The following is a 25487-nucleotide window of genomic DNA, read 5'->3' on the forward strand; positions in this document are numbered from 1 at the left end:
GAGAGAAACATAGCATGTTATTCTTTCAAATGACAAACTGGAGAATGTAAATCGGGTTCAGAAGAGGGATTTCTGCTCTCTCTCTTAGACTAAGAAAGTTAACTGTTAAGACCGCTCTGGCTAAGGAACATTAAGCACGTCTCTGTGGCCCTTTTAAAAGGCAAGCCTATTCCCTAACATTTACTTCTATATGGAACCTCCAGTCTTCTCCAAACAGTAGCAGGTACTTTGTATCTTCATGGCAAGAAAAGCTCTGAGGACTCAAGAGCTGTACCTGACACTAAATTACTCAGACCTTCTAGTAGAGAGCAAATACTGGTTCTTAAACTTGGAGTTGGTCATCTTAACAGCTGAAATATGCTAGATAGCAGCTGTCAGGTTAGCATCAGCTTTTTATTATTGCCAGGATGAGACTCTGTTTTGATACAAGAGTGATATCTTTTGGGAATGGAGATGCTTCCATGAAAGCGCATTTCCTCTTTAATGCAGAGAAACAGCTGCATTATTAGAGTTTAACTTACTTTTTAGGCACTTTGACTTGTTGTTTCTCAGTCTGTGTCAAATTAAAAGTAAAATGCATCAGTTCACTAGCTTAAGATTCTAATCTCAAAGAAAAAAATTAATCAGTTGATTATTTGCATGCTCTTTCCTGACCCCAGTACTGTGGGTGAACTGACATGTGGGAACTTGTCAAGTTACCATGGCTTAGGTAATTAATTTAAGCTTTTTAGCTTCTTCTGCAAGGACCATGTGAGGGTCTGCGATTAGTGTTTTGGAGTACATGCCCTAAAATATGCCTGTTAACTAAAGGACAGGTATCAATTGCTTTAACATCTTTCCAAAAGTCTCATCTTCAGCAAGAGGAAATCAGACTTGTGTGTTAAATGCCAGGAGTTTTGAGATTGGCTATAACAAAGGCATTTAGGATGTCAGCGTTACTGTTTGAGACATTTGAGTATCAGTATAAAAAGCAGTATCATTTCCACTAAGTGGAAATGGAAACAATGGATTTTCTGATGTGGATTTTCCATTATTTTCTGTTACTGCCTTAGCTGGGCTGACAGAACCAGAGGGTGTCAAAGGCAGATCCTCTAGTGCCAACGAACGTTAAAGGGGAGAGCCAATGTTAGAGCTAGCAAATCTGCTACCCTGGATTTAATTTGACATCCTTACATGGCGTTATCATCTAAAGCTAAAACCTGAATATTGTTTGGAAGAACAGTCCTACAGTCTTTGTTTAAGTAAGATCTGAAGCACAGCATGTTTTTATTGCTGTTGAGGGTGGAAATGTGCAAAAGTCATTTCAAAGAAGAATAAGTTGCATCCCCTGAAATTCTTAGGCTGGCCCGTGCCTGCAGCCTGTACATTCTCTTTCCCTTAGCCCTGTTGAGGTAGCATTCTAGAACTTAGCAGAATGGACTGAGTGATTACCGTTGGGTACCCTCTTATAAAATGTTGGCACCAGGGGCTGGCTGCCAGGAGAAAGAATTTATGCCATCCCTGTAAGTGCTGCTGTTCCACAAGAACAAAGCCCTGTAGCCTGTGGGGCATGTTCACCAAACTTAAATGTGCAGCAGCTGTACTTCTCAAAACTCAGCCTCTTTATTGACAAGGGAAAACTATCACTAGATGGATGACTGCCTGTGAAAAGTATTAAGCATGCATCATTTCTAGCTATTGCTACCACTTATTTCTGATCAGTGAGGTATGTGGAGACACTGATGCTACGATGACATCATTGTCCATCCTCTCCACTCTGGCAAACAATCAAAAGCAGCACTCCTTCCCCAAGACACCAATTTCTAGTCCTATTAATCTGCATTTCTACGGAGCCGTAGGTTCACAAAACAGAGTATAAAAGATACAGCACTCACCTTTTTCCTGAGTTAACGCAGTATAAGGAATCTAGCTAATTTCAGAACTATTCTACATTGGTTTAGAAAAAAAAAATACCATTCTATTCATATCTAAGGTTAAGAATTTGTATTGTTTGGGCATTCATGTAAAGTTCATGGGTGTGATTCAATGTCAGTGTATTTTAGAGGAGACCTCTGCCTATAGGGCAGGCAAAAACAGTTGGATCCTTTCATAGTAAGCTTTGTATCCATCCAAGAAGGCAGCTATGGTTTATTCTACCTACAAGAAGAAATGAGAGGACAAGATCTGGAATAGAATCAGAGAAGTACTGCTGTCCTCATAATCTCTACAGCTGATACTAAACAAAGACATGGTTAAAGAATTAGGCAGAGACTAAAAGGACTATTACTTCCTGCAGACAGCCTATTGCTGGGTAGTGACAGCACGTAAGAAAAATCATTAGAAGTGTATGTGTGGTGGGGAAGGCTTAAGCCTTAGAATAGCTTTCCGTTCTTAGGTTTAAAAGTAGAATTAACCAGCTAGCTTTTTATACCAACAAAGAGAAATACTTACATGTATCCCAAATGCAATTAACACTTAATTACAGAATTTGGGACTCATTTGGAGTACACGTACTGATTCAAGTGAGCTTTGATTCTAGCACTCTTTCATAGATTTATTGGAAAAAGTCATTATGTACTGCTGCTGCAGCATACAGCATTAAGCATCTCAAAGTAGATGTATCTCGAGAACAATATCAAACAAATATTAAAACCTTGAGGAGGGGGCTGGACCCCTTTACTTTGGTAACAATGTGATTTACACTTTTCAGGATTACCAAAAAAATTGATTTTTTGATTGCTGTGGATGGTGGATGAAAATGAGTGAAAATGGCCCAAGTCCCAACCATTGAAAAAAACGCTCTAATAGTCACTGGATGGTTATTGTGTAATATTTTCATATGTAAAATGTGAATTTAATATTTCCTTACTGAAACAGAGGTTGCATTAACCCTACTTCATTTTGAATAAAAGCATTTTCAAGCAAAACAAGAAGATTCCTTTCTCTGGTTTGCTGTCTCATTACTTTGACTCGTGCTTTGAAGTAGTAACTGTCAAAACTGCTTTCTGGCTACAAATTTACATAGACTAATTTTGCAGAACCTTTATGCTGAATCACATGCTATCCTGTACAGATGCACACCCTAAGGAAGAAAACTACAAATAACACCCTTCTCACCTGGAGCTTATGATGAGCCTGTACATATGATTGTCTGCCAGCCCTATAATAAATGTTGGAAAAATGTATCAGTATAAGGGAAGGGGAGGATGCTCTTTTGTTCCAGTTAATATGCCAATGTATTAACAAATGAGTTTGCATGTGCCCTCTCAGCAGTCATGCATTAAGACTTCCCAAGGCCACATCCACTATGTTGAAAACCGTACGATGCACAGACTGAATGTGAAGTGTTGGGGTTTTTTTGCAGACTCCAGTCATCCAGGAGAAATTATCTGAGAGCATATAAATACTGTTTCCTTCACAGCCTCAAGACTGCAATAAGAGATGGAGGTAGATCCATCTGGGAAAACTATACCAGCCCTCCTGTCTACCTGTGGCTGTTGAACAATTCATAGTGCAGATACTGTGCTCAGCTCTTTTGCCTGATTTCCGGCATGGCTGTGTTGCAAAGTGGCTGCTGGGTAACAAACTTCTGCAATGGAGAGAAACAAGCCAGTAGGTGCTGTTGATGCAGCTTAACCACATGCCCACCCCTGTTGTGCAGGGGATCTCAGGGATACTTGGTGAGCCGTTGTCATTTTCTCACCTGTGAACTGCTTTCAGCATTCTGCTTTCTAATGTATGTGGCAAGTGTATTAGTAGAAGACTTTGAGGCTTGTAGAGGAAGAGCAACCATCTTCTTGCTCCTGTGTTATTTCATGTTACTCCTACCTTGAGCCAATGTGAAGTATGCTGGCCTTGTAAGGGAGAACAGTCACTAGTCTCCCAATACCCTACTGTGTTCTGTAGTGGTTGCTGGCAGTTGAAAACTACCCTTAAACTTCCTACTGGGATCTAATTGACAGTGTAGAGAAAATGTTTATCAAATAATATTAGTTACAGCAGTTTGTACTGTCTGTGTAATCAAACATCATCATCCTGAATGCAGGCTGGAGGATTAAGAGAACTGCAGCCCTACTTCTCACAGGCATATGTACAAAAAATACGTTAATCTGAATAGGGAAGAGAGAGTTAGGAGTACTGTAAATTTTTTTGCATTGAACTTATCTAGGGCAGTATTCTGACTGGACTTCAAAGCCTGGAAACCTTCAGCCCCTAAAATAGATATTGCATTTTTCAGTGAGTATCCTAACTATTGGGTATAAAAAATAGAGTTTGCATGGCAGTGACAATTTTAAGTATTCTGTCAGCTCTGCTTTGAGAGTAACACCATTCACCTTGTCAAATGCTGCGTGTGCCTAGATGATACCCTTCCCTGAAGGAAAATTCTTCCAGTAGAACAACTGAAAGAGGGCAGATTTAGATTAGATTAAGGAAGAAATTCTTCACTATGAAGGTGGTGAGGCACTAGAACAGGTTGCCCACAGAAGTTGTGGGTGCCCCATTCCTGGAAGTGTTCAAGGCCAGGTTGGATGGGGCTTTGAGCAACCTGGTCTAGTGGAAGGTGTCCCTGCCCATGGCAGGGGGGGTGGAACTAGATGATCTTCAAGGTCCCTTCCAACCCAAACCATTCTATGATTCTAAGTAGCAATCCTCTAAACTCCCATTGGCAAAAGTTGTTGAGTAGGTACTGAGTTAGATGGGCAGTCAGTGTTTGAATGTATAGAGAATGATTACTGTGCTCTGTAAGAGTGGGGTTGAAGAAAGAGGATATTTTGTGACCAAGGCTACTGTCTTGTATGCTTCGAGTCACGTGTTTAGTACAGCAGATGCTCAAAAATAACAATGCTTATATATAAGTTCAGGAGCTGTTCCCTTCTAGCTCCCACACTGCAATTCATTTGGCATACTGTGCACTGCATGTATGGTAGGGGCCTGTTCTATAACATGAGGGTATACAGTAGTCTTGTTTTCAGCTGAGTTCATGAATGAAGCTGCCTGTGTCAGGGACTAAAATTGCCTTGCTCTTAATGGTAGTGTTGTGCATAGATAAAGTGTATGTACATCACAGTCTAAGAGTAAGCTAAGATTAGAAAAAGGGTGAGCACAATATTTTGTCTTAATCTTAGGCTTTTTGATAGTTTGATTTAACTTTTGTGACTTAGGCTGGAACCCTGGAAGGAATATTTGGGACACCTGGTGAATATAACTTAATATGCAATCATATGCAATTAGTTAGCTAAATACTGTTTAATTTGCGACTTCGTTACCTTGTAAACTTTATATCATGCTTTAGCTTTGACAGTCTGTCTTTTATCACACCAACTCCTCGAATGTACAGCTGCTGCAATCTATTTGGCTTCTGTTCGGAACCATAACAATCAAGGATGGTTTGTCTTGAACCTGCAGTGTGCATGCTTGTGCAAAGGTCTAAGTTGTACACTTATGCAAACTGTAACATAATCTAAATGCCTTCTCTCCTGGGTTGAGACAGTTCTTCTGCCCTTACCACCTTTTTACCATGAGTTACTGCTGTTTCTTCCTGAAAGGTTAGTACTCCTCTTTGCAAACTTGATGGCTCTTACCTCGAGACTTAATGGAATTTGAGTAACTTCGATGCATTGTACTGATATTGTTTATATAATTTAATTAAAACTTTGTTTTCTTCCTTCAACTTTGTTGCCACAATAAACGTAGAAAACTCATTGTATGAGCACACAATATAGAAGGGGAAGGTGCTCTCTGTTTTAAACAAAACTGATTTCATTTTCTCACAGATACCAGGATTACTTGTGGTGGCATGGAGAACAAGGACTGCTAGCTATCACATCCTCATCTTGTCTCCCTGGTTCTTGATTGGTGTCAACGCTGTGTGATCCCTGCAGCCTTGTTGTTTTGACAAAGAAGGCTCAGAGCCAGATTGAGTTGTAACATACAGTTGTTGCTTTGCATTTGTGGTATGCTCTTGTCTGTGGTGTGGCCTTGATGCTGTCAGCACTCCAGGCAGTACTGCCAGTTCTTTGCTTTTACCTTTGTTCATTCTTGGCTTTTGTGACTGCTCTTGTTCTTTTGACTTACTGCATGTACACTGCTCGCTTAACTCGTACTCAGCCATTTATTCTGGTGCACAAACATTTATGCTCCGTGTGCTCCAATGTAATGATTCCTTTACAGACCAGGTTTTTTCACCTGTGACCTTTTAATACTCATTTGCTTCTCTTGAGAGAAGGGAGGGATCATTACAAAAAAGGCTATAGTTAGGCCTGCTTTTCTTTGAATCTCTCTTGTTCCCCCTTGCATTTCATACTCAACTATGTCAACTTCATTTCTGAGGTAAGGTATTCTCTCCATATGGCTGTAATAAAGTCACAGGATAAAACAGGGATAGGTCTTGATGTAGCTTGTCAGGTTGAGATACAAAAACTTCTCGGAGAGCTAAACTCAGTGCTTTGAACACTTTTGGCAGGCTGTGTTTTGACATACACCTTGCTGATACCCAGTAGTGTGGGGGGCTGGGGAAAAGATGTGCATGGCTGCAGTCTCTTTTTGGCTCCAAAATACAGCACTGCCTAGGAGAACCTTATGTTGATTCCAATCTTCCCAAAGACCTGCTGGGAATTAGATTTGTTCCTGCTGTAGCCCACCACCACTACCAGGAAGGGTCCAGAAGCAGCTCTGTTCTCGCTAGCTTGAAAACTCCGCTTGGCCAAACTCTGTTCATCATATAATGCCAATTTCTCATTTTCAAGCTTCCCCAAGTAGAGCTGGAATAAAATCTGTTTTGATGCTATTGAACTAGACTCATATCATCTCTGTGGTCAATTCTAGTATTTTCTTTTTTTCCTTCTATTTGTGAGCAACTTAATTAGAAAACTTCTATTTATTTCCTTTAGAACTCTTACTATTTCAAATAAAAGGACAGGGAGTGTTCTGTCTTTTCCTTCCAAAGAATCAGATCCCCAGGCAGGCAGGTACTGCACGAGGATTTTCTGAGAGGCTTGCTGTGTGGTCAGCGCAGAGGCCATCAGTGTTGTGACCGTCTCCTCTAGTGCTGTCGGCTCAAATTGTGCTCAGAAACCTTCATACTAACAGTATTCATTATTGTGATAAGAACAGAATGGTATGCACAGAAGGGAGGAGGAGAGGGGGCATTTCACTCTTAATTAGAAAGCATTAGTGGAACGTGGTTTATTGCCTGCTACAAGATATTTGTGCCACTTCAGTAAGGATGCTGACAGTTACACTAAGCTGACTGACAGCAGGTTGTGAGCTATGTGCTTTGATTTTTTGAAACCTCCACTTTGGGCAAGGCTGGTAGGCAGGTACCCTCAAAGAATACTTATGCTGTCCTGCATGGATTTGCCACCCGTGAATTAATATATCTTTTTTTTTTCTTTTTTTTTAAGGAAGAAGTTCACTGACAAAATTAACAGATAATTAACAAAGTATTGCAATCTGGCAATTCTGAAGAAGTCTACTACTGGTTGACAAATGTAAAACTGTCTTTTTCTTGCTACTTGAAACTTACCCATATGTTCAGGAGCTTCCTCTGGTTTTCTCACGTCAGCATCCTGAGGAAGTCAACAGAGCAGAAAGACAGTGTCACCATGGTTTTTATCTTTATATGTGATGGTAGAAACCGATTTTAATCTATCAGACTTAATTGCAGGAGTTGAAATGCTGATTTACAACCGGATCAGTTTTCACTGCCACTAGAGGCAGTGTCTGACAGAAATAACGCAGTTGGTCAGATGTGGTAACAACTGGCTGATCTTAACCCAACACTTGCCTCTCCGAGAATCATCACTGCCAGCTTGAAACTCCTTGTATAGAAGGAGAACTGGGCTGTCTCTCAGCAAGCAGCTTGAGCCTTCTTAACTTCATATTCTTGCAGAACTTCTTTAGTAAGACCCTTTATATTGACTTTATCTAGTAACTCGGCGCCATGCAGGCTTCCTTTCTTCCATCTGTCACTCATTAATTCCAGTAAGACTTAGTACCTCAAGCCAGCACCAGACTCCCTGCTGCTGGCTGGTTACCTAAGTGTCAGAAATGTGTAAATGTGCTGGGAAACGCTGCTGTCTCCTTTTCTCCTAGCACAGTGTTCCCTTAGTGTCACCCGAGTTAAATGTTTATGTCAGTTATTTGTCGGGTAAAGGTATTAGCTGATTAAGAAACCTGAGACATCATATAATAAAATCCTGATTTAGGAATGAAAAGCTCTACTGCATACAGTTGCTGAGAGGTCAGAAAGACAGACATTTGTAATTGGCATTACATGGTATTGTGCTAAAAAGGGTCAACAAAGAGCGTGCAAATGCAGCACCTGGAGAGTTCAGTGCAAAGCTGTGTAATATTACTCTTCTGTACTTTAGTTACAAAAATTAACCTACTCAGAAAGGTTTAGTTGGTGCCTTTCCTTGATAGAAAATGCAGATTTTAATCCACTTTGAATTAACATTGGAGCGAAAAAACAACTAAGCAACCAGTTTATTAAACTATCATTCTCAAAACAAAAGGGTTTTTTTAAGCAAATTTGCCTGGAAATACCAGCCTTGTGGGTTTTTTAATACTAAAATCTTCAAATGCTATGGAATGCTTTCTTTCAAGTCCAACAAGTGATTTAAAACATTTCATTTGATCACAATGTAACCAAATTTGACTACTAAGGGCGTGGATTTTTTTTTTCCTTTTGATTTTTTTTTTTAATAACTACTACCAGCTAGAAAAGATTAGCGTGAATTACGAAACACTAATAAAGATATAGTGGAAGGTACCATCATTTAGCATCATGACCAACCTGATATTCTGGAAGGGCCAGTTACATGTGTGTGTGTCTGGCCCCACGTGCACTGACAGTCTCTGTCATCTCTGTCATCAGCCCCATCTCGGAGATTTATAGTGGCAGGTTGCTCTTGCCCTGCGCTGGCAGATCATTCAGTGCTCTCTTTGCTATTATAGTCGCTCTGTGTGCCTCCCTGCACCTCTACACACAATCTTGAAGGTGATCATCCAATTATAGCGGTAACAAATACTACAGTATATAAGTCTGTTCCTAGATCCCAAGCCAACTGATGCTCTTCTGAAAACTGCTGCTGGGAGATATAGTCTCCTGCCCCTAGAGAGGCTGACAACAGCTTGAAAGCTTAGATCCTAAAAGCTCAAACATCAAAAGATGACATCAAAGTTACTTTTTTTTCTGTTACTGGACTCTTTGCAGCCATTATTGTAATGCGCTTATTTATTTATTTTTAAGCGGAGTAGCAACTGGAGAGTCAAATAAGTAAGGTGTAGCCGCCAAGAACTCACAGCTAAAAGAGTAACTGGTGACTTGGTGCTCTTGGCAAATACTGGCATGGACCATACCCTGCCCTTGGGCTTCCTGCACTGAGCGAAGCATTAAAACACCTCTGAGATGCTTCACCTGCTAATGGTGCACCTTTGTGTCTACGTGGGCTATTCCCACTTGCTTTTTGTGAGGTCTGCAGCTGGGCTATGCTGTGCTGTGGCAGCTGGTCCTGGTATGATTCCTAGATACACTGCCTTTTGGAAGATATCCAAAGGTTCTGGAAGCCCTTGGCTACCTAAGAGGATCTGGGGAGAAATGGTCCATAATCCAGGTGCTGGTGCATACTTGGAAAAAAACCTGAGGAAGTAATGAGTTTATTATGGCCTGCAGCCACCTAGACTGTGAGATGGGGATGATCTTGCAGTCACATACAAGTAAAACTCCCAGGTGGTAAATAAATTATTTTTACTGTCTGATCACACCTTTGCATGGTGCTCCCCTTTACTGGAATACCTTTTCCACAGGAAACTATTCCAGCAAACATCACAGCAGTTAGGTCATTAGCTGTGTAAGAGGTTCAGTTTGGATCTGAGTGGTGGTTTCCAGAACATGTGCATGCACGTGCACAGACATTTCCCCTCCTTCCCATAACCACATTCTTGACTGGTGTCTAATTGCTAGGCTCAAGCAAAATATACATTTACCTAAAAAGCAATTTCACATCTTTTGTATTTTAACAGGCATATAAAGTCTAAATTTGAACTATAAAAATGAACTAATTTTATGTATGTGGCCACCGTGATGTGTAACAATCTGGTTTTGTTTTCCTTCTGATTGCATTTACATTTGCAAAGATTTTCTGTATTTCATTTCACCTGAAAAACAGCCAAGTGGTAGATTTGTCCTTCTCATTGGATGCAGACTTTTTGTGCTCTTCTCTTTGCCAGTTGGCACAAACCAAAATCCTTTCATTACTGAAAAATCCTGAAATGACAAAACATTGAAAGCATCATTCCAAGTTGCAGCTCCATTTCGGAAGGCGTGAACAAAATGGCACAATTCCTAATATTTTTACCCTAAAATACACTGAGCTGGTTCATAGTATGCGAGTACTGAGGAAGCACAGAGTCCTTGAGCATTCCTGGTAAGTTATGATTTCCCTTTACTGTGCCAAAAAGCTTTCTGCTTCACCACTAACGTCTTTTGAGTTCTCTATAGAGGTAGTAATGCTGAATTCTTCTCACAGTGAAGGGGGACAGTGAGAACCTCTGCTTCTGTGACAATAATCCATGCAGAAATGAGATGGGAATGAGTAAAGTGGATGCATGTAAAGGTGCAACATCTCCAAGTGAAACTGCAGTTGGGATCCAAGGGTAATGCCTTTCCTGGTGACTTGAGCAAAGCTGACGTGCCACAGAAGGTCACTGGTGTGTATGAAAGAGGGCTGGATATCTTGCAGGCAGAGTTTTGTAGGCTGCCTGAAGGTAAGTGGATCAAAGTGATATGCTTCTGGGGTTTCAGGTTCTGCTGCTCTGCTCTGCTCTGCTTGCGTACACACTGAGCGAGGAAAGTGGCTTCTTACCAGGATTTTTTCTGGCAAGTGCCACATGGTTACAACTTCTAGCCAAACGCTTTCCTTCATTCCTCGCTCTCCAGCACCTGAACTGAGACCAGAGTTTTAACTCCATTCCTAGGTACTCTGTTGCTGTTTTACTTACCATAGGGCCACTTCTTGCCCCCATTCTGCCTGAATCATTAAATCTCTGTAAATCTGTTTGTAAAATTCCTTATACAAAGCAAGGCCAAAGCATCTTGCCTTTCTCTACTGATGTTATGGATTCCCTGTCACTTGAAAGCCCTAAGTCAGAATTAGCATCTCTTCAAAGAGGCACTCTTTACCCCACCAAGATGAACAGTTTGAGGCAGGAATTACTGGTTGAAGAATTCTGGCCAGTAAATCAGATTACGGGAACACAACAGCCTTTTCTGATTTCAGAATATGTTATTTGATGGGTAAACCTTATTCTAAATGCATGGATAGTTTCCGAGTGACAGTTCTTTTCATGCAGTAACATCTGCTCATTGCTTTGCTATTAGCCTGCTTAGTGCTTGCCAGCAACACAGCAGGAAAGTTCAAGCCTTTCTGGTGACGAATTTTTCACTTTAAAAGCCAAGGCGCACATCCGAGGGCTCTGGGGTGCTCTAACTGATTGGAAAGTCCATTACAGAGCTCTGCTGTTTTCTTCAGTGCAGTTTTCTTCAGTGCAGAGGCTGGACTTACTTGTGTCAGTGATAATGGTGCTGGCATTAACAGACCTGCATGGAGCAGTGAATTCACGGTGTTCCCCATCCAGTGAATGCTTGTTGCTATCGCAGACATGCTGATGTGGGTGTACTCTTCCGCCATACCCGTGTGTCACCTTCACCAGTCTCTCTTTGCAAGACAGTTTCATTTTTAAATTAAACCTCAGATTCTCCTTCATGTTTTGACTTGATTTTGCAGATGTGGAAATTAAGCAAAGCCTGACCGGTCAGCTTCTCGTGATTGTGTAAGAAGTCTGGAACAGAAATAGAAGATGAAGACAGTTTTGCAGAGTGCTTACTATGCTGCGATGCTCGTGCTCCTATGTCTTAACCACATACTTCAAGAACCTGACTATGTTTCGAAGTTAAAAACACCAGCGGTTTTCCACTGCCTGTTCACTGGCCACACTGCTTTCCTATCTGTTGTTCAATTCTTGGTTCTTTCTCTTCAGCCCTGCCTCTGGGGAGAGGAGCTGTAAATCAGAGGTGTGCTGAGACTCCTACCCCCAGTCCTGACTTGAGGAGTCCTCACCAGAGGCTGGGGCTTTTGCTGCTCCTACAGAGCAGGAGCGTCAGCCACATTGGTGCCTGAACTGTGGTGGGGTCCTCTGGGATGCCTGCAAGCTGGTGTCCTTTGCAGCTAAATAACCATCTGGTTGACAGAATTAATCTTACAACAGTGGTAAACACCCTGTCTCTAACTGAGTATATGCAGATGTTAGAGCACCATTAAGAATAAAGCACGTCTGCTTTTTATAAACTGTACCCTTACAGTAATTCTGGTCTCTTCGGTCCCCAGTATAAAACCAAATTACGTAACACCGATCATCATATGACCCGCTTCCTAAAGCATCAACTTTGTTTGTTTGCACACATGAGGAAAGAGGAAGGGCTTTTACGCAATACATCCTGCATTCCATACAAATTTCCTTTTTGGTACACGTAGCTACATTATCTACATGTATGTAGCTGTATGCAGTTTCATAGCTTTTAGTCGCACTGAATTCCTAAAGCTAGGGCATTTTGAGACTAGAAATAAAGTTCCAAATAGTTCTCTTAAATATTGTAACACACACAGAGACAACAAAGCAGACAAGGCGAGGGAGTCTTTTCAGAGAGACCCTCATTGCTACCATCGGCGGCTTTGTCTGCAATAGCAAAGATGCCCTGCCATCACATAGGAAGCCGAGACACGCTCAGCTACTGCCTCGCACTGCACTTGATTCCTAGCAACTGATGCTGGAGAAAGTATTTCTGAAACACCGGGAAAGGTCTCAGCTCCTGTTAGGAAAGCACAGCCCTCAAGCCGTCCGTTGAACAAACACGATTTTCCGTGAAGGTGTGGGCAGCGTAAGGGCCGCGGGATGTGGCGAAGCAGTTTGAACCCACGGCTGGTGCGTTCCAGTGGTAAACTTGCAGTTGGAGCCTGGTCTTTTAAGATCCCCACGTTCGTCTTATTCAGTGAGCGCCTTAAATTCCAGCTACTAAAAAACAGGTGTTTTAGAGGGTATACGAGCAGGCAAGTGATCTTAGCAGTGTCCTTGAGAGCAGGACAGCCTGCGGAGGCCAGTCCCGCACGGACTCGGTCTAGACGGCGGAGCTGAGGACGGCATTGCCGCTTCTCTCGGCTCGCGCAAGCGACACAAGAAAGTTCGAACACGCTGCGCTGACTCCTGCGCAAGACAAACGCCCAGGGGCCTCCAGCCGAGGTGCAGTTCCCCGGGCCAGGGCGGAGCACGGGTGCTCTCCCCACCGGCGGGCGCGGGGGGCTCCCGGTCCGGAGGGTGACCCCGGCTCGGGGAAGGCGGGCCTCCGGCGGGGCGGGCCGGCGGCCGAGGCCCGCCGCAGGGAGCACCAACAACCGCGGCGCGGCCGCTACGCGGAGGCGGCGCGGAGCCCACCCGGCCCGGGCCGCGCCGCCGCGCAGGCTGACGACAGCGGAAGCCGGGCGGCGGGGCCGGGCCGAGGGCGTCGCGGCCGGCAGCCGGGCAGAGGCGGTGCCGCTCCGCCCGCCGCGGCGGCGGCCCGCGCGCTGCCCCCCCTCCCCTGCCCTGCCCAGCCCGGCCCAGCCCAGCCCGCTCCCGCATGAGGGAGGCAGCCAGGGAGCCAGGCCGCGCCGCGCCGCCGGCATGTTCGCGCCCTGCTGCGCCGGCCAGGTAAGGGGCTGGGGGGCGCGGGGAGGCCGGCAGGTGGGCGCGGCGGGCGGCGCGGGCCCCGCAAGCCCCCTCTGCAGCGGGCCCGGGGGACCCCCCCGGGGGCCGGCGCCGGGGACCCGCCCGGGGGCTCCGACGGCCGTCACGGAGAGCGGGGGGCGACGTCCCGGGGAGCGCCCGGCGGGGCCGGGGTGGTGGCGGCCCACCGCGGGGGACCGAGAGCCCGGGAGGGACGGGACGGGACGGGACGGGACGGGGCCGGGGGGCCGCATACCTGCGCTGCCCCTGGGCCGCAGCTTGGCGCTCGCCGCGGTCCGCCTCCGGGGAGCTGTCCTCCCCAGCGCAATTAACGCGTTAAAATAGCAGCAGCACTTGCAGAGGGGCAGCCGAGTGCAGCGGGGGTGCCTGCCTGTAAAGCCTGGCTCTTTAAGTGTTTGTGGTGGTGTTTGTGCGGAGTTTCCTGGATGAATTCCCCGGGTGTTTCAGGAGGACAGGACAGGCAGGAGTACGGGCAGCGGAGCGTCGCTCTGCGGGCGGGCGTCCGCATCAGGAGCTGCGGCGGGCAGCGGGATGCGGATGAAGACACGGACGTTGAGAGGAGCCTTCCCAAAGACCTGCAGTGCAAGGAGCGATTCCCAAAGGGGTGACAGATCGCTTAGAGCTACGAGAGGCGGTTAGATAATTGCCACCGGGTGCCTGCCTGGTGGTGGGGAGATGAGACCCCACGGTATAGGAAGTGGAATGGTCTCAACTTCTCTCAGCTGCTGGCTGCCTGGCGCTCCTCAGACCCTTTCACAAACTCCTTTAAATTTGGCTTGTGGAAAGATTCAGCAAGTGCAGGTGCAGGTAGAGGAAGTCAGAGGTGAGAGCAAGTGGTGGTGGAGGGCAGTGCAGGACCTACGCCCTTCAGCATCCATGGGATGATGAATCAGTGCTCCACATCTTACGACGGCGCACTTGTTTTCTTGATTGAATCAGTTCTGATGGATGAAGGACTGTGGACTTGGAGGAGAAGGGTGATCGCAGGGCCCTGTCCAGATCTCCTCCGTGGCTGCACTCAAGGGAAGGACTCCTCTTCTTATCAGTTGTCTCTCTAGCCTGGTGCTAGACTGCATCTGCCCCAGGCACTTTATTTTGTGCTTCATTTTCCCAAATCTCCACTTCTGCAATAGAAACCCATTACTACTTGTCCCGTCTCCAACAGACTAGCCAGTGAGCTTATTCCTGTTCTTTTACATATTTAAACACCTTACGGTCCTAATTCTATTGATACTTCTTCATTGGTCACTCTGCCCACTCTCAGCATCTGATTATTCTCTTGCTTTTTTGCGAACCACCTGGGAAAAATCTCAGATCTTTCCTGAAGGTTGAAATCTTGGGCTAGATTTGGTCTTCCGGCTGTGGTTCTTTCAAGCTTCGGTGGGCCAGGAGGATTACTGAGCGTGCCTCCATGTGCCCGTCCTCCGCGAGCTCCCCTGCCTCCCACCAAACAGCCCTGGGTGGTTGTGGGGGACAGCAGTAACTGCATTTGCTGATATTCCTCTTAAAGCAGGGGGGCTCCCTGACTGCTGCTTTGCCTGCATTTTGTCAGCGTGTGAAACAAGTTTTGGAGCAGCTCAAAAAAGTGATGTTAGTAGTTGCAGTGGTTCATGGCTGTTTGCATTTTCATTGCTTCTTTTGGTGTAGCTCCTGGAGAAGTAACTTAATACCAAGAGGATGAAACCATTGTGAGACTCATGGTGAATGGCATGGCTTTAGCGTGACCAAACTTTGAGACATTCTTAAAGCCACTGTTCCTACCCTGTGTAGTAATATCTAGTAGTAATGTGTTTTATTGACACTGATGTGTCACTTTGGAGTCTGTAAATAAACTAAACTTCTTAGTGGTGTTGGAGCAGAAGCAAAAGCCCTAAAGTGGATGCAGTCATAGCGCCAAAATTATGCAATACCCTGGGGAGACGTATTCTGCAGGCTCAAGCACTATTTTTGATGTAAGACTTATCTGTGCTAAATATGGCATATTGCTGGAGTTATACCAGCGAACTTAGTGTGGATAACCTTTTTATGGGATAAGATGATAAATGGCATAAACCATGTTTCAATAGCATGCAGTGTAACTTTTTTAAAAGAAAAAATGGTCTTTGCCTTCGTGACTTGATTTATTCCAACCGTGATGAGGGGACGTTTGTTTAACATGATTAATACACAGGAAAAACAAAAGGGATAGTAGTTCTTTCTCTCTCAACCCAACCTCCTCAGGCATTTTTATGGGTACTGTTAATCAGGCTGGAAAATTGAGAAGGAATTTGGCCTCTCCTTAAATGTTCCCCTGAAGATGAAGTTAACCCTGTCTCCAGAAACAGAGATGATGTGCTTGAGGAAAGATGGAACTTTATACGAGTCCTGAAGAACAACACTCACGTTGGGTCCCTCCTTTTTCCCTAAAATATACTAGTTTATTGGATTTGATATCCCACGGGGTGGGGTTTTTTTGTGTGACGTATTTTTGCCCTGTATATATCTTATATCTGCCTCTCTGTTTCTGTGGATCTGCTTTCCTGGAACTGCCTGAGAACTTTGGTATTGTCATTCTGAGCTGTGAAAGTGCAGTTATCGTGCGTGGATGTCTGTAGCTGATATCAAAGTTTTGTGAGTTAACATCACTTGACTATCCATTTTTTCTCCACTTATAATGCCAGCAAATTTTCCTAGTGTGAAGTAGACGATGAGTGATGGGTACTTTTGGTTTTCGGTCAAACCGTACTAAACATCTAGTTGATGGTGCCTGTCGGGATAAATGCATTCAGGTTTCGCAGCACAGATTCCTGTTGTTAAAGGGTACAGCGGCAAACTGCCAAACTTCAGTGTACTTTGGTTATGCTGATTTTGTACTAAAAAATTATTTAAAATAATCTTAATTAACATTACTGTGTGACTTTTATCCTTGCCAAGTAGACCCTGGGAACTTGTTTTCAAGGAACTTGGCCATTTATAAACTTTAATTTCTGCAGTTGGTTTTTATCAGGTGACGTCCAACCTTGTTTTGAAGAGAACTGTGATTTTTAGGTTTCTGAGCTGTAATAAACTTGCTAAATGTTTCTACTTTTGCTAGTGTTTCATTGGTGGACCTATTTTGAGAATGCAGTGAGAATACAGTTTGGCTTGGGCCTCCACAATGCTTTTGATTACATAAAAACATCTGCTTAAATTGACAGGAAACAGGATTTTACATTTGGCTTTTCTTCAGTAGTTATTCTCAAGAGAATAAAGTTGAGATCATGGTTAAGAAAAGCAGCTGTTGCGGAAAATCTTTATTACAATGAATATGTTTTTTCCAGAGTTAAATAAATGTAATTTAGATAGTTAACATTAATTTTTGGGGGGCAGTATGTTGTAGCTGGGTTGTTCAAGAAGAGGGATTTTTCAATTAGAACTGGTAGTTATTAAAGTTTATACAGCAATTTTTGTAGGTCTGTTAAATCTTGAGTGCTTTCTTTAATACTGTTCTGCACTTAGAAATCATATCATATAGTAAACGCGGTGAGATCTACTGCAAGTTAGAGTATCAGATTTTCATTTTATACCCAGCCGTCTAATTCTGAGGGGTTTAAAAAAAAAAAAAAAAAAAGAAGCTGTATTTATAAGATTGGCCTCAGCCAATCTTACGACTTCTGGGGCTCATGGCTTTTGGGGCAAGGGAAGGAAGGCCCCCGTGCGCTCTGGGGCTGCCTGCCTCTCTGGCACTGCCTGTTTGCATCTGCAGGTTGAGAAGGGGGCTTGCAGTCCTGTCCTCGTGGTCTCCTCTTCATTACATGGTGAAAAGGGTGGCTGCGTCATCCCTGCCCAGGTTTGCGTCCCCTGAGGACGCCGGGGCATTGCTGGGGCAGGTGCGTGGTGTGATGCACTGCAGCGCTATGGGACGGTGCTGGTGCCGTTCCTGGCTCCGCTTCACATGGTGCTCCCCAAAACACGTCTTTTCTTCTGCAAATGGTCTTCCTGGGTGAGAGGGGCTTGGTTTATTGTGTTTAACCTGAGCCGGTCAGTTACAAAAAGAGAAATTTCGCTGTGGGTCTTACCCTCTCTCACAGCTGCTTTTCCATGCCCCCACCACTGCTATTAGTCACGACTGAAGATGAAACTAGCTGTCTGAGGCCTGATGTCCGAGCATTGTAGTGTCCTCCACTTGAATATACAGTTAAGGAAAACAGACTGGGGAAGGACTTTTTTCCCTGTTTGCAGAAACATGGAGTTTTTGTTTTAAACAAATGGTTGCCGGAACAACTGAGTTAGCAAAGCCTGGTTTTCTGCAGCTTTGTCCATTGAGGTTGCTATCTTATGTCGATTCCCTTTCTAATAAATACTGAACTTGTGTTGCAGCCTTTTCCTTGCTCCGGGTTGAGAGATCATTTTTCTCTGCTAAACCTTTTGCCTATTTTCAGGGAAATTGTAAGAATGTAATATCTTTGAGGCCCCCATCTGCCTGCCACAGCTGGATAAAATTTGCTGCTGGATTCAAAAGTGATTAGAAAGGGAGGGAAAAGTGACCAAAAGACAGTGAGATCCTGTAAGTGTTGTATCATTTGGCACTTGCATCGCTAGGTTGGAATCCTTTCCCTGGCACTGCAGAAGAGGCAGAAGATACTCCTTCTCATTCCAGGCAGAAGATACTCTTTCTCATTCCTGCTTAGTTTCCCATTGCTGCCTATTTTTTTTTTTTCAGCCTTTTCCTCTCGCATGCCACAAGTTGGTTGCATTGTGGGTTTAAAGAACAGCTTAATGTAGAGTGAAGGCAGTATAAGAGCAGAGCCTTGACTTTTAAGGGCAAGGGGATACTTTTCTGTGGAACGATATAAAACCTACTGCTGCTTTTATTTTAGTTTTTGCAAGTGTAGGTATTCCAGGGTGTTTTTTTCTGTTACTGAGACTTTCATTACAATGGATGCACTCGCAGTTGTGGGTGCAAGACATACGTGTTTCAGGGGAGCAATTGAATGAAAGCCTGAGCTATGACTACAGTATAAGCTGAAGGTCTCGTCTGGAGCTGGTGACTGCTGTCATCCCAAACACATGCTGAGGCTGGATGGTGTTCTCACCTTAGCCATGTGAAGACACGTGGACCTTAGGTTGCTTTCAAGGTTCTTCTCATACCCAAGTTAATGGCGCTTCCAATTCTTTCTCAACTGTGCAGGCTCCAATATGTTTTGACATGTTAAATGCCCGGCCTTCTAGATTTTTAGGCTGTGATCGACCATTCTGCCGACAGAATTTGACCTACTGCGTTGCTCAGGTCACCCAAGAGAGAGGCTTCAACATGAGCATTGCTGCCGCATGAGGCGGTGTGGGACCGAGCCAGCCAGAGCTGTGGGGCACTGCAGCATTTACCCATGACCGCATGCGGGGGGAAGGTGGCTCTGTGTTTGTTTTGAAGGGAGTCCTGACACACCTAGCAATCTCATAATCATTTTAATTACTGATAACTGGGATTAGTGATATGCTGGGACTGATGTTTACACTTTAATGATTGGAACTTCCAGCAATTAGAGATGGTTTATGCTCAAGTATTTAAACATATAAATGTTCACAGTCTGAAAATGGGAAGTTTTGCACTTCTTTCTGTCCAGTAGGACTGATCCAAAATGTGTCAAGCTGTCATCTCTTGCACTGAGTTTTAACAGGAACCGTTCTTAACGTTTTCTGAAGAGACCTATCTCATGTGGTTTTTGTCCTTGGCTTCTTATGTTACAGTCACTGGCAAAACAGTGGTTCAGGAATACTATTCAAGATACTTCTTGAGTAGTCGTATTTAAAAATGCTCATCAAGAAGTATGCAATGGGAAGACGTGAGCAGGCTCCATTTTGAACCTGCCAGTGTGGAAACGTGTGTGAAGTTGGCTGTTGTGACGCTGATCTAAACTGGAATGTCTTTAGCAATGCTTCGAGCAGGTAGTTGGTTTTTTTTAATATGACATGGTGAGAAATAGTTAATGTTTTGTACCAATTTATTGGCTTTTGTCACTTTGTACAAAGTGTTAATGTCTTTTTTTTTTCCCCTGCCTTAAAGTCCTCTTAGACTCAGTACTGAAACCACCTTTTAAAGACACAACATCTTTGTGGAACAGCTCAGAGCTGTCAGTTCATTCAAAAGTGAAGCAGCTGTTCCAGCTACATGCTTTTAAGTCAATGCGTACAGAAGTTTCATTTTAGCTGCTTCTTCACGTCGGTGGTACATGCACTTAAGCACTTACTGTCCTGCACTTGGCTCTCTGTCCCTGGCGATGCACCATATTGCATCTGTGTGTGCCATTCTACCTCTGGAGTCCTGGTCTCGAACATCAGAGCTAACCTGGAGAAAATCTGCTCACTGCACGACGTGATGGACTCAAATCGTCAGACTTTGCTGTTGCTGACTTGTCTTTCATCTTCCAGTTGCTCTGTTAGTAGCTCCTCCGTTGTGAAAGGCAGAGAAATGGCTGCAGCATGAGCTGGAATGACTTGCAAATGAGATAACCGTGAAATATGAGATGACAGGAAAGGACAGTTGAACCTGTCACCCAGCAGAGGTTGCTCTCAGTGAAGATTGACAAGGGATCAATGCAAAGAAGCTTCATAATCAGGTCACCGATGAAAACAGTGGCGTGTTTGCATCGGTGACCTGATAGTACATTTAAAATTGCTCCCAAAATCACACAGGCTTGATGGAAGGACTGGTGGAGTGGAGAGTACTATTGAAGGTGATGTAACCCAGACAGCATGACCCCAGTGCAAATAAAATACACCGTTTAAGTACAGTTGGCAAGGTGTGCATGGAAGGCAGGCTGCTCCCACAGCGTGGGGTGCTGTGGGGCAGAGTCTCGCCCCCACTTTGGCTGCATGCAGGGGAGAGGAGCGAGGTGACTTTGCAGTTGGGCTGATGCTGCTGCCATGATTTTGTAGGAGGGACTGGGGAAATTTGAGGGGATGCAGGAAAAAAACCCAAACAATTTAGGTGCTGGGAGGAAAAGTGTTAAAGCCTTCAAATGAGACCGGGGGTAAATGGTTTGGGTTCCTTCTTTGACGAGTGGTAATTAAAAGGCTCTCTAAGCTAGTGAAGAAAGCTTCACCAAGAACCAGTGCCTGGGAACTGTGGCAGGCAAATTAGAAGGGAGAGTGAGGGGGTGTCTGTTTTTAATTATAGATGTAAGTAACTGGAGGGACAGACAGTCCACCTCATAGTGCTGTCAAATCCAGATGGTCCATGCTAGCGGAAAATAGCTATACTACTGGGGAGCCGGGTGATGTGATACACTGCGAGACTCAGGTCAGACTAAACAATTGTCTTGATTTTTCCAAAATCATCAGGAGAAGAGCAGTTGGGCAGTCTTTAATTTAGATGTTTCGCAGTGGCATATTTTCTAATGCTGAGCTGAGTCACCACGTAGAAACGTTTGAGCATGGAGACAGAAGCTAATCATCCTCAGTTCAGTGTAACTTCAGCTCTGCCGGCGCCTGGCAGCGGCTCGCCCGCGTTTTAGCTCTTGGTGTAGCTGTCCTGGATGCTGCTTTCTCACCTGGGTTTTGAGCTGCTTGGTGCTGTATGGTAGTTCTGCCCCATGGTGCAGGGCACAAGCCCTTTGCTTTGGAAACTCAGCTCGGGGCAGGAAAGCCTCACTGGAAAGCAGTGTTCGGGCAGTGTCTAGGCTGGTGTGACTTTTCTCTGAAGTCGGTTTTAATTTTGCAGTTTCCAGTGTCAAGGGTGCTCCCAAAAATAGGTTGTCAGTTGATTAACTGGTATGCTGGTCACAAAACTTCTTGGCTTAAGCCACGCGGTGAGTCTGAATATTAAAGAAGCAGCAGTGAAAAGTGAATTAAGTTGGACAAAGGACAAAATAAAGCCTCTTAGGTGAATTTAGTTACTTCACAGGGACAAACCACTGTGTAATCATGCGGCCGGTTGAAGAAAACTTTGCAAAATATGTATGCATAACAGCGGGGGTTTTCAATAATAGTCTGAGCCCAGCTCCTAACACTTGGGACAGCTGGCATAGTATGCTAGCACTGTTGGCTTGCTAGACGCTCTTTCCTGAAACTGGAAGTCCAAGGGCAGGTGTGTAGCTGCTTCAGGACATTATTCATGCAGGGCTGGCTGCTTTGCTCTTCCAGCCTCCTTGGATGCTGCATGTAGCTGTGAGAGTAGATGTTTGGGTGTTTTTAACACGTTGCTGTTAACAGCTCAGTGACCGCATTATCTGCAAATCTTATGGCCCAGATAACGCTGGTAGTCAAGTAATCAAGCAGTGCATGAAAAACTAAGCTGCTGTAGGCCTCCGTGAAAAGAAGCTTCAGCAAGGCACATTCCTGTGCTCCACGTACAGGCTGGAAAGCATGCAGTCTCCCTGTCTGCTCTGGCCAGGCAGTCAGTTAGGAGGGAAGAGAGGGAACACTGCTAAGTCTTCATTTCATTTAAGTATGCACTTCTGTTTTTTCAATATGCTCTTCTTTCCTTTGATTTTTACCATTTCTGCTGAAGTCTCCCAAAAGGAAGAGTGCTTTGTTGTGATAAGCTTGATATTTCCCTATGGTTTGTATAATTTAAAAATACCACAGGCTATTTTGGGCAGTGATCCTGAAACTCCTCACTTTGTTTTAATGGCTACACAAAATATTTTCTAAGACCTTTGAGATTTTTTTGGAAACATCTGTGGAAAATACCTTCTAAAAATGTCACTATCTCTACAAAAGCAGTAGGCAAGGACACTTTCACTTCACTTCTCAGTCTTGAATGTAAATAGTTACATGTGTGCTTAACATTACCATCATACCTCATTCCACTGATTTATCAGATTGGATCACAGCTTGCAAAAATCAAGACGTGGGTGTGGGGCAGATGTTAAGTGTATGTTGGTGGAGTATTCATTGTAGGGAGCTGATAGCTTGTGCGCAAGTTGGTAAGCCTGCTTTTACCCTGTTTTGTTAACCTGTCTGACTCTTGTTAACCGTAGGTACTCTCCAGGCTGGCATAAGATGGGAGTGTGCAAATATGTCCAGGCCTGCCTGTACTTGGAAAAGTGGTTTGCACGGACTAGGGCTGTTATATAGTCTGCTTGCTTCTGCTCCTCACTGTGTGGATGTAAAAATTATTGTTCCTCTGCATTGGCAGGAACCTACTGCACTCAAATCGAATGAGGTGGTAGGAAAACACCACTGTAACATATCTGCTCAGAAAAGAGTCAAAGCACGTGGAACTGCTGCGAGGCATTCACCTCTGCTCTCCCCTCCCGCTCGCGCACTGTGCCCTCACTTGAAACGGTAAAACTGTTTCTGCCATTGCATAATAAATCAGCAGCTGAGAAGGACTGATATGTCATTTTTCTCTGCCCCCCCCCTTTTTTTTTAGCCAGTAGGTTGCTTTGTTTGGTCACCCCCAGCAGCAGAAACAACTGTACTGGTGGCAGGGTAGGAGTGAGTGAGTGGCTGGCAGAGGAGACAGGCTGGGGGAAGCCAGTGGCTGTTAAGCCAGCCTGGCTACCAGAAGAAATGTCTGTGAAACTGCACTCTGAATTTTTTTTACCAGAAAAATTTCCCACGTAGCTTTCCACAGCTGCTGTTGTGAAACCAGTCAAGTCAGCCATCATCCAGGCAGTTCAAATCACGGCGCAGTCTGTTTTCAAGTACACTAGGTTTTCAAGTTTCGGGATCTCAGGCAAGCTGGCACTGCACCCTCCTTGAGCTCCGAAAGAGTAGCACTGAGCAAAGCAGGCAGCCGGGCTACGTTGTGGAGGCCCGGCGGCATGGTGGGTTAGCGTGAGGGGGCCGGCTGATTCTAAGTATATGTGGAAAGAATAAATATTTGCGTAGTGCTTGTAATTATTGTCAGACTGTGGAGTTCACCCGCTGAGGAGATGTAAAGCTAGAGAGGGAGCCAGGGTGGCTGTACTTGCTGCCTGACTTGTGGGAGCCTTTGGATGAGAAAGAGTTGAAGCCAGAATCTGCTGCAGCGTGACAAACTCCTGCCAGAGCAGCCTGGCTTTCGGATGCCACTGCGCTGGCCTCTGGGGGACCACGGACTTGGAAGGATCACAGGACTTCGAAGGAGCTCTGTAGGTACAGAGACCAGGATTTTCAAGGCCTGCCTGCTGGCAGCGATTGCAGACCTTGGGTTGTCTGGGTTGTCTCCGTCCTGAAAACTGCACAACGCCTTCCTTCTGCAGAACCCATCCTTCGGAGGAGCTTTTGTTTAATGATAAGCTAAATCTGTTTACGACATTACTTGCCTTTTTTCACAGCCCATTTTTTTAACATGGGAAGAATTTGTTACCGGATTGCACTTCTGCACCAGTGGGTCCTGAGCCCTGAGCAGCCCGTGGGCTGCAGTCGAAAGGCAGAAGCAAGGCGAGACAGGCCGTGCCCCCGGTAAAGCATGAAGCATCAGAGGGACTGCGTAGTTCAGCTGCACGTTGACCGCAGTCTTTTAACAGAGAACTCGTTGTATATGTGGGCTTTGAAGTCTGTCACGCAAAGATAACGTCTTTGAAACCTCTCGGGCCAGTAGGTTGTGGCCAGTGTCTTACTCTTTGGGACAGAGACTGTTTTCATTTATTTTTGGGTAACACCTATTTCATCGTGGCCCACTCTGGAATGTAGTTAGTCATAACCAGAGTTTAAAAAAGAAAAAAAAAAAAAAACAACAGAAAAACCCAAACCACCAAATTTGGGACTGTGGCTGAATAACCTAACCAGCTTTCTGTGGTTTCCATGGCTATTCAGAGTGCTTAAAGGAGTGCATCTGAAAAAAGATGGCGACACTGATCTATTTCACAAATATTGCCAATTTATAGGGTACATGCTCAGTATTAGAAACTATCATTAAAGTCTCTCTGAGTAATGTGGAACAATGCATAAATGAGCTATATATTCTATTTAAGTATCTGTCACTTTAAATAGCAGCTCCAGGGACCCAGGACTGGAATAGCAGACACGTTGCTGGACGCAGATGAGGTTTCACTGGCAGAGATCTCTAGCACCTGGCTTAGGAAAATGTTGTTCCCCTTACAAATGCCAAAGCTGCATACCTTTTTACTTCTGTACTATAGTTTTTAACATTATGGTGAGTATGGCCAGCAGTTGAAGTTCATCATGGATACTTTGGATCTGGCTGATACAGGTTGAAAGGACCTTTAGTCTTAATCTTTTTTTTTTCCATAATTCTGAAGTGGATGGATTATACTTTTCTGGTTTGTTTTTGTATTGAAATGTTATTGTTCCATTTGTTTGCTGAATCAGTAACTTGCCATAGTTTCCTTATTTCTTGGACTTGTAGCGATGCTGTAAAAGTTAATTTAATTTCACTACGTATAAAAAATAAAATTGCCATTCAGCCACCACTGCCTTCTATTTTGAAAGTATACTTGCACGATGTCCTTATGCACGTAGTATTTTTAATTTCCAGCTTTGGTGCCAACACGAGCCCATTCTGTTTATTCCCCACAGTTGGAGCTTTGTGTGTTTTGGGGAGGATTTCTGTTTTGCAGCAGCAGCAGTTTTAGCAGCTGCGTGGTTTGAGGCCCCCGTCTCCGCTGGCATGAGATCCAGCGGTGAACTGAGAGAAGGGCAGCGTGGGAGCTGGGTTGGACTGTCCCCGTTTTATGTCCTCTGCAAAGCGAAGAGCTGTTGTCGAGCGAGGCAAGGGCCCATCCGCTACCCTCTTTCTGCGGGTCTGAAGGCAGGAAGCCTGAGCTTGGGTGTTGCAGCAGATAGTCATGGCAAGGGAATGATAAGCTGGGAGTCTT

At 44.6% G+C, this 25487-nt stretch overlaps 2 protein-coding genes across 6 annotated transcripts in view; both read left to right on the forward strand.

The window, feature by feature from the left end:
- Positions 1 to 12329, forward strand: part of CDK7 (cyclin dependent kinase 7) — a 34050-nt gene extending 21721 nt beyond the window's left edge. The window contains exons 12-13 of one of the 5 annotated variants that reach the window (XR_012042081.1): positions 5754 to 10749; positions 11769 to 12329. Coding sequence is in view for 2 of the 5 variants with exons in the window: in XM_072859113.1 (XP_072715214.1) it covers positions 5754 to 5797 (44 nt within the window). In the remaining 3 variants the exon portion in view is untranslated. Of the gene's footprint in view, positions 1 to 2689; positions 2926 to 5753 lie in introns of those variants that run through there. The other 4 variants (XR_012042082.1, XR_012042083.1, XM_072859113.1 and 1 more) reach the window with 4 other exon arrangements.
- Positions 12330 to 13531: 1202 nt separating this feature from the next.
- The window catches only part of SERINC5 (serine incorporator 5), a 43626-nt gene continuing 31670 nt past the window's right edge, over positions 13532 to 25487 (forward strand). The window contains exon 1 of the mRNA XM_072859461.1: positions 13532 to 13725. Coding sequence (XP_072715562.1) covers positions 13699 to 13725 — 27 coding nt within the window. The 5' untranslated portion in view covers positions 13532 to 13698. The remainder of the gene's footprint in view (positions 13726 to 25487) is intronic.

This window comes from Ciconia boyciana, chromosome 4 (assembly GCF_034638445.1).
Source record: "Ciconia boyciana chromosome 4, ASM3463844v1, whole genome shotgun sequence".
Lineage (NCBI taxonomy): Eukaryota > Metazoa > Chordata > Aves > Ciconiiformes > Ciconiidae > Ciconia > Ciconia boyciana.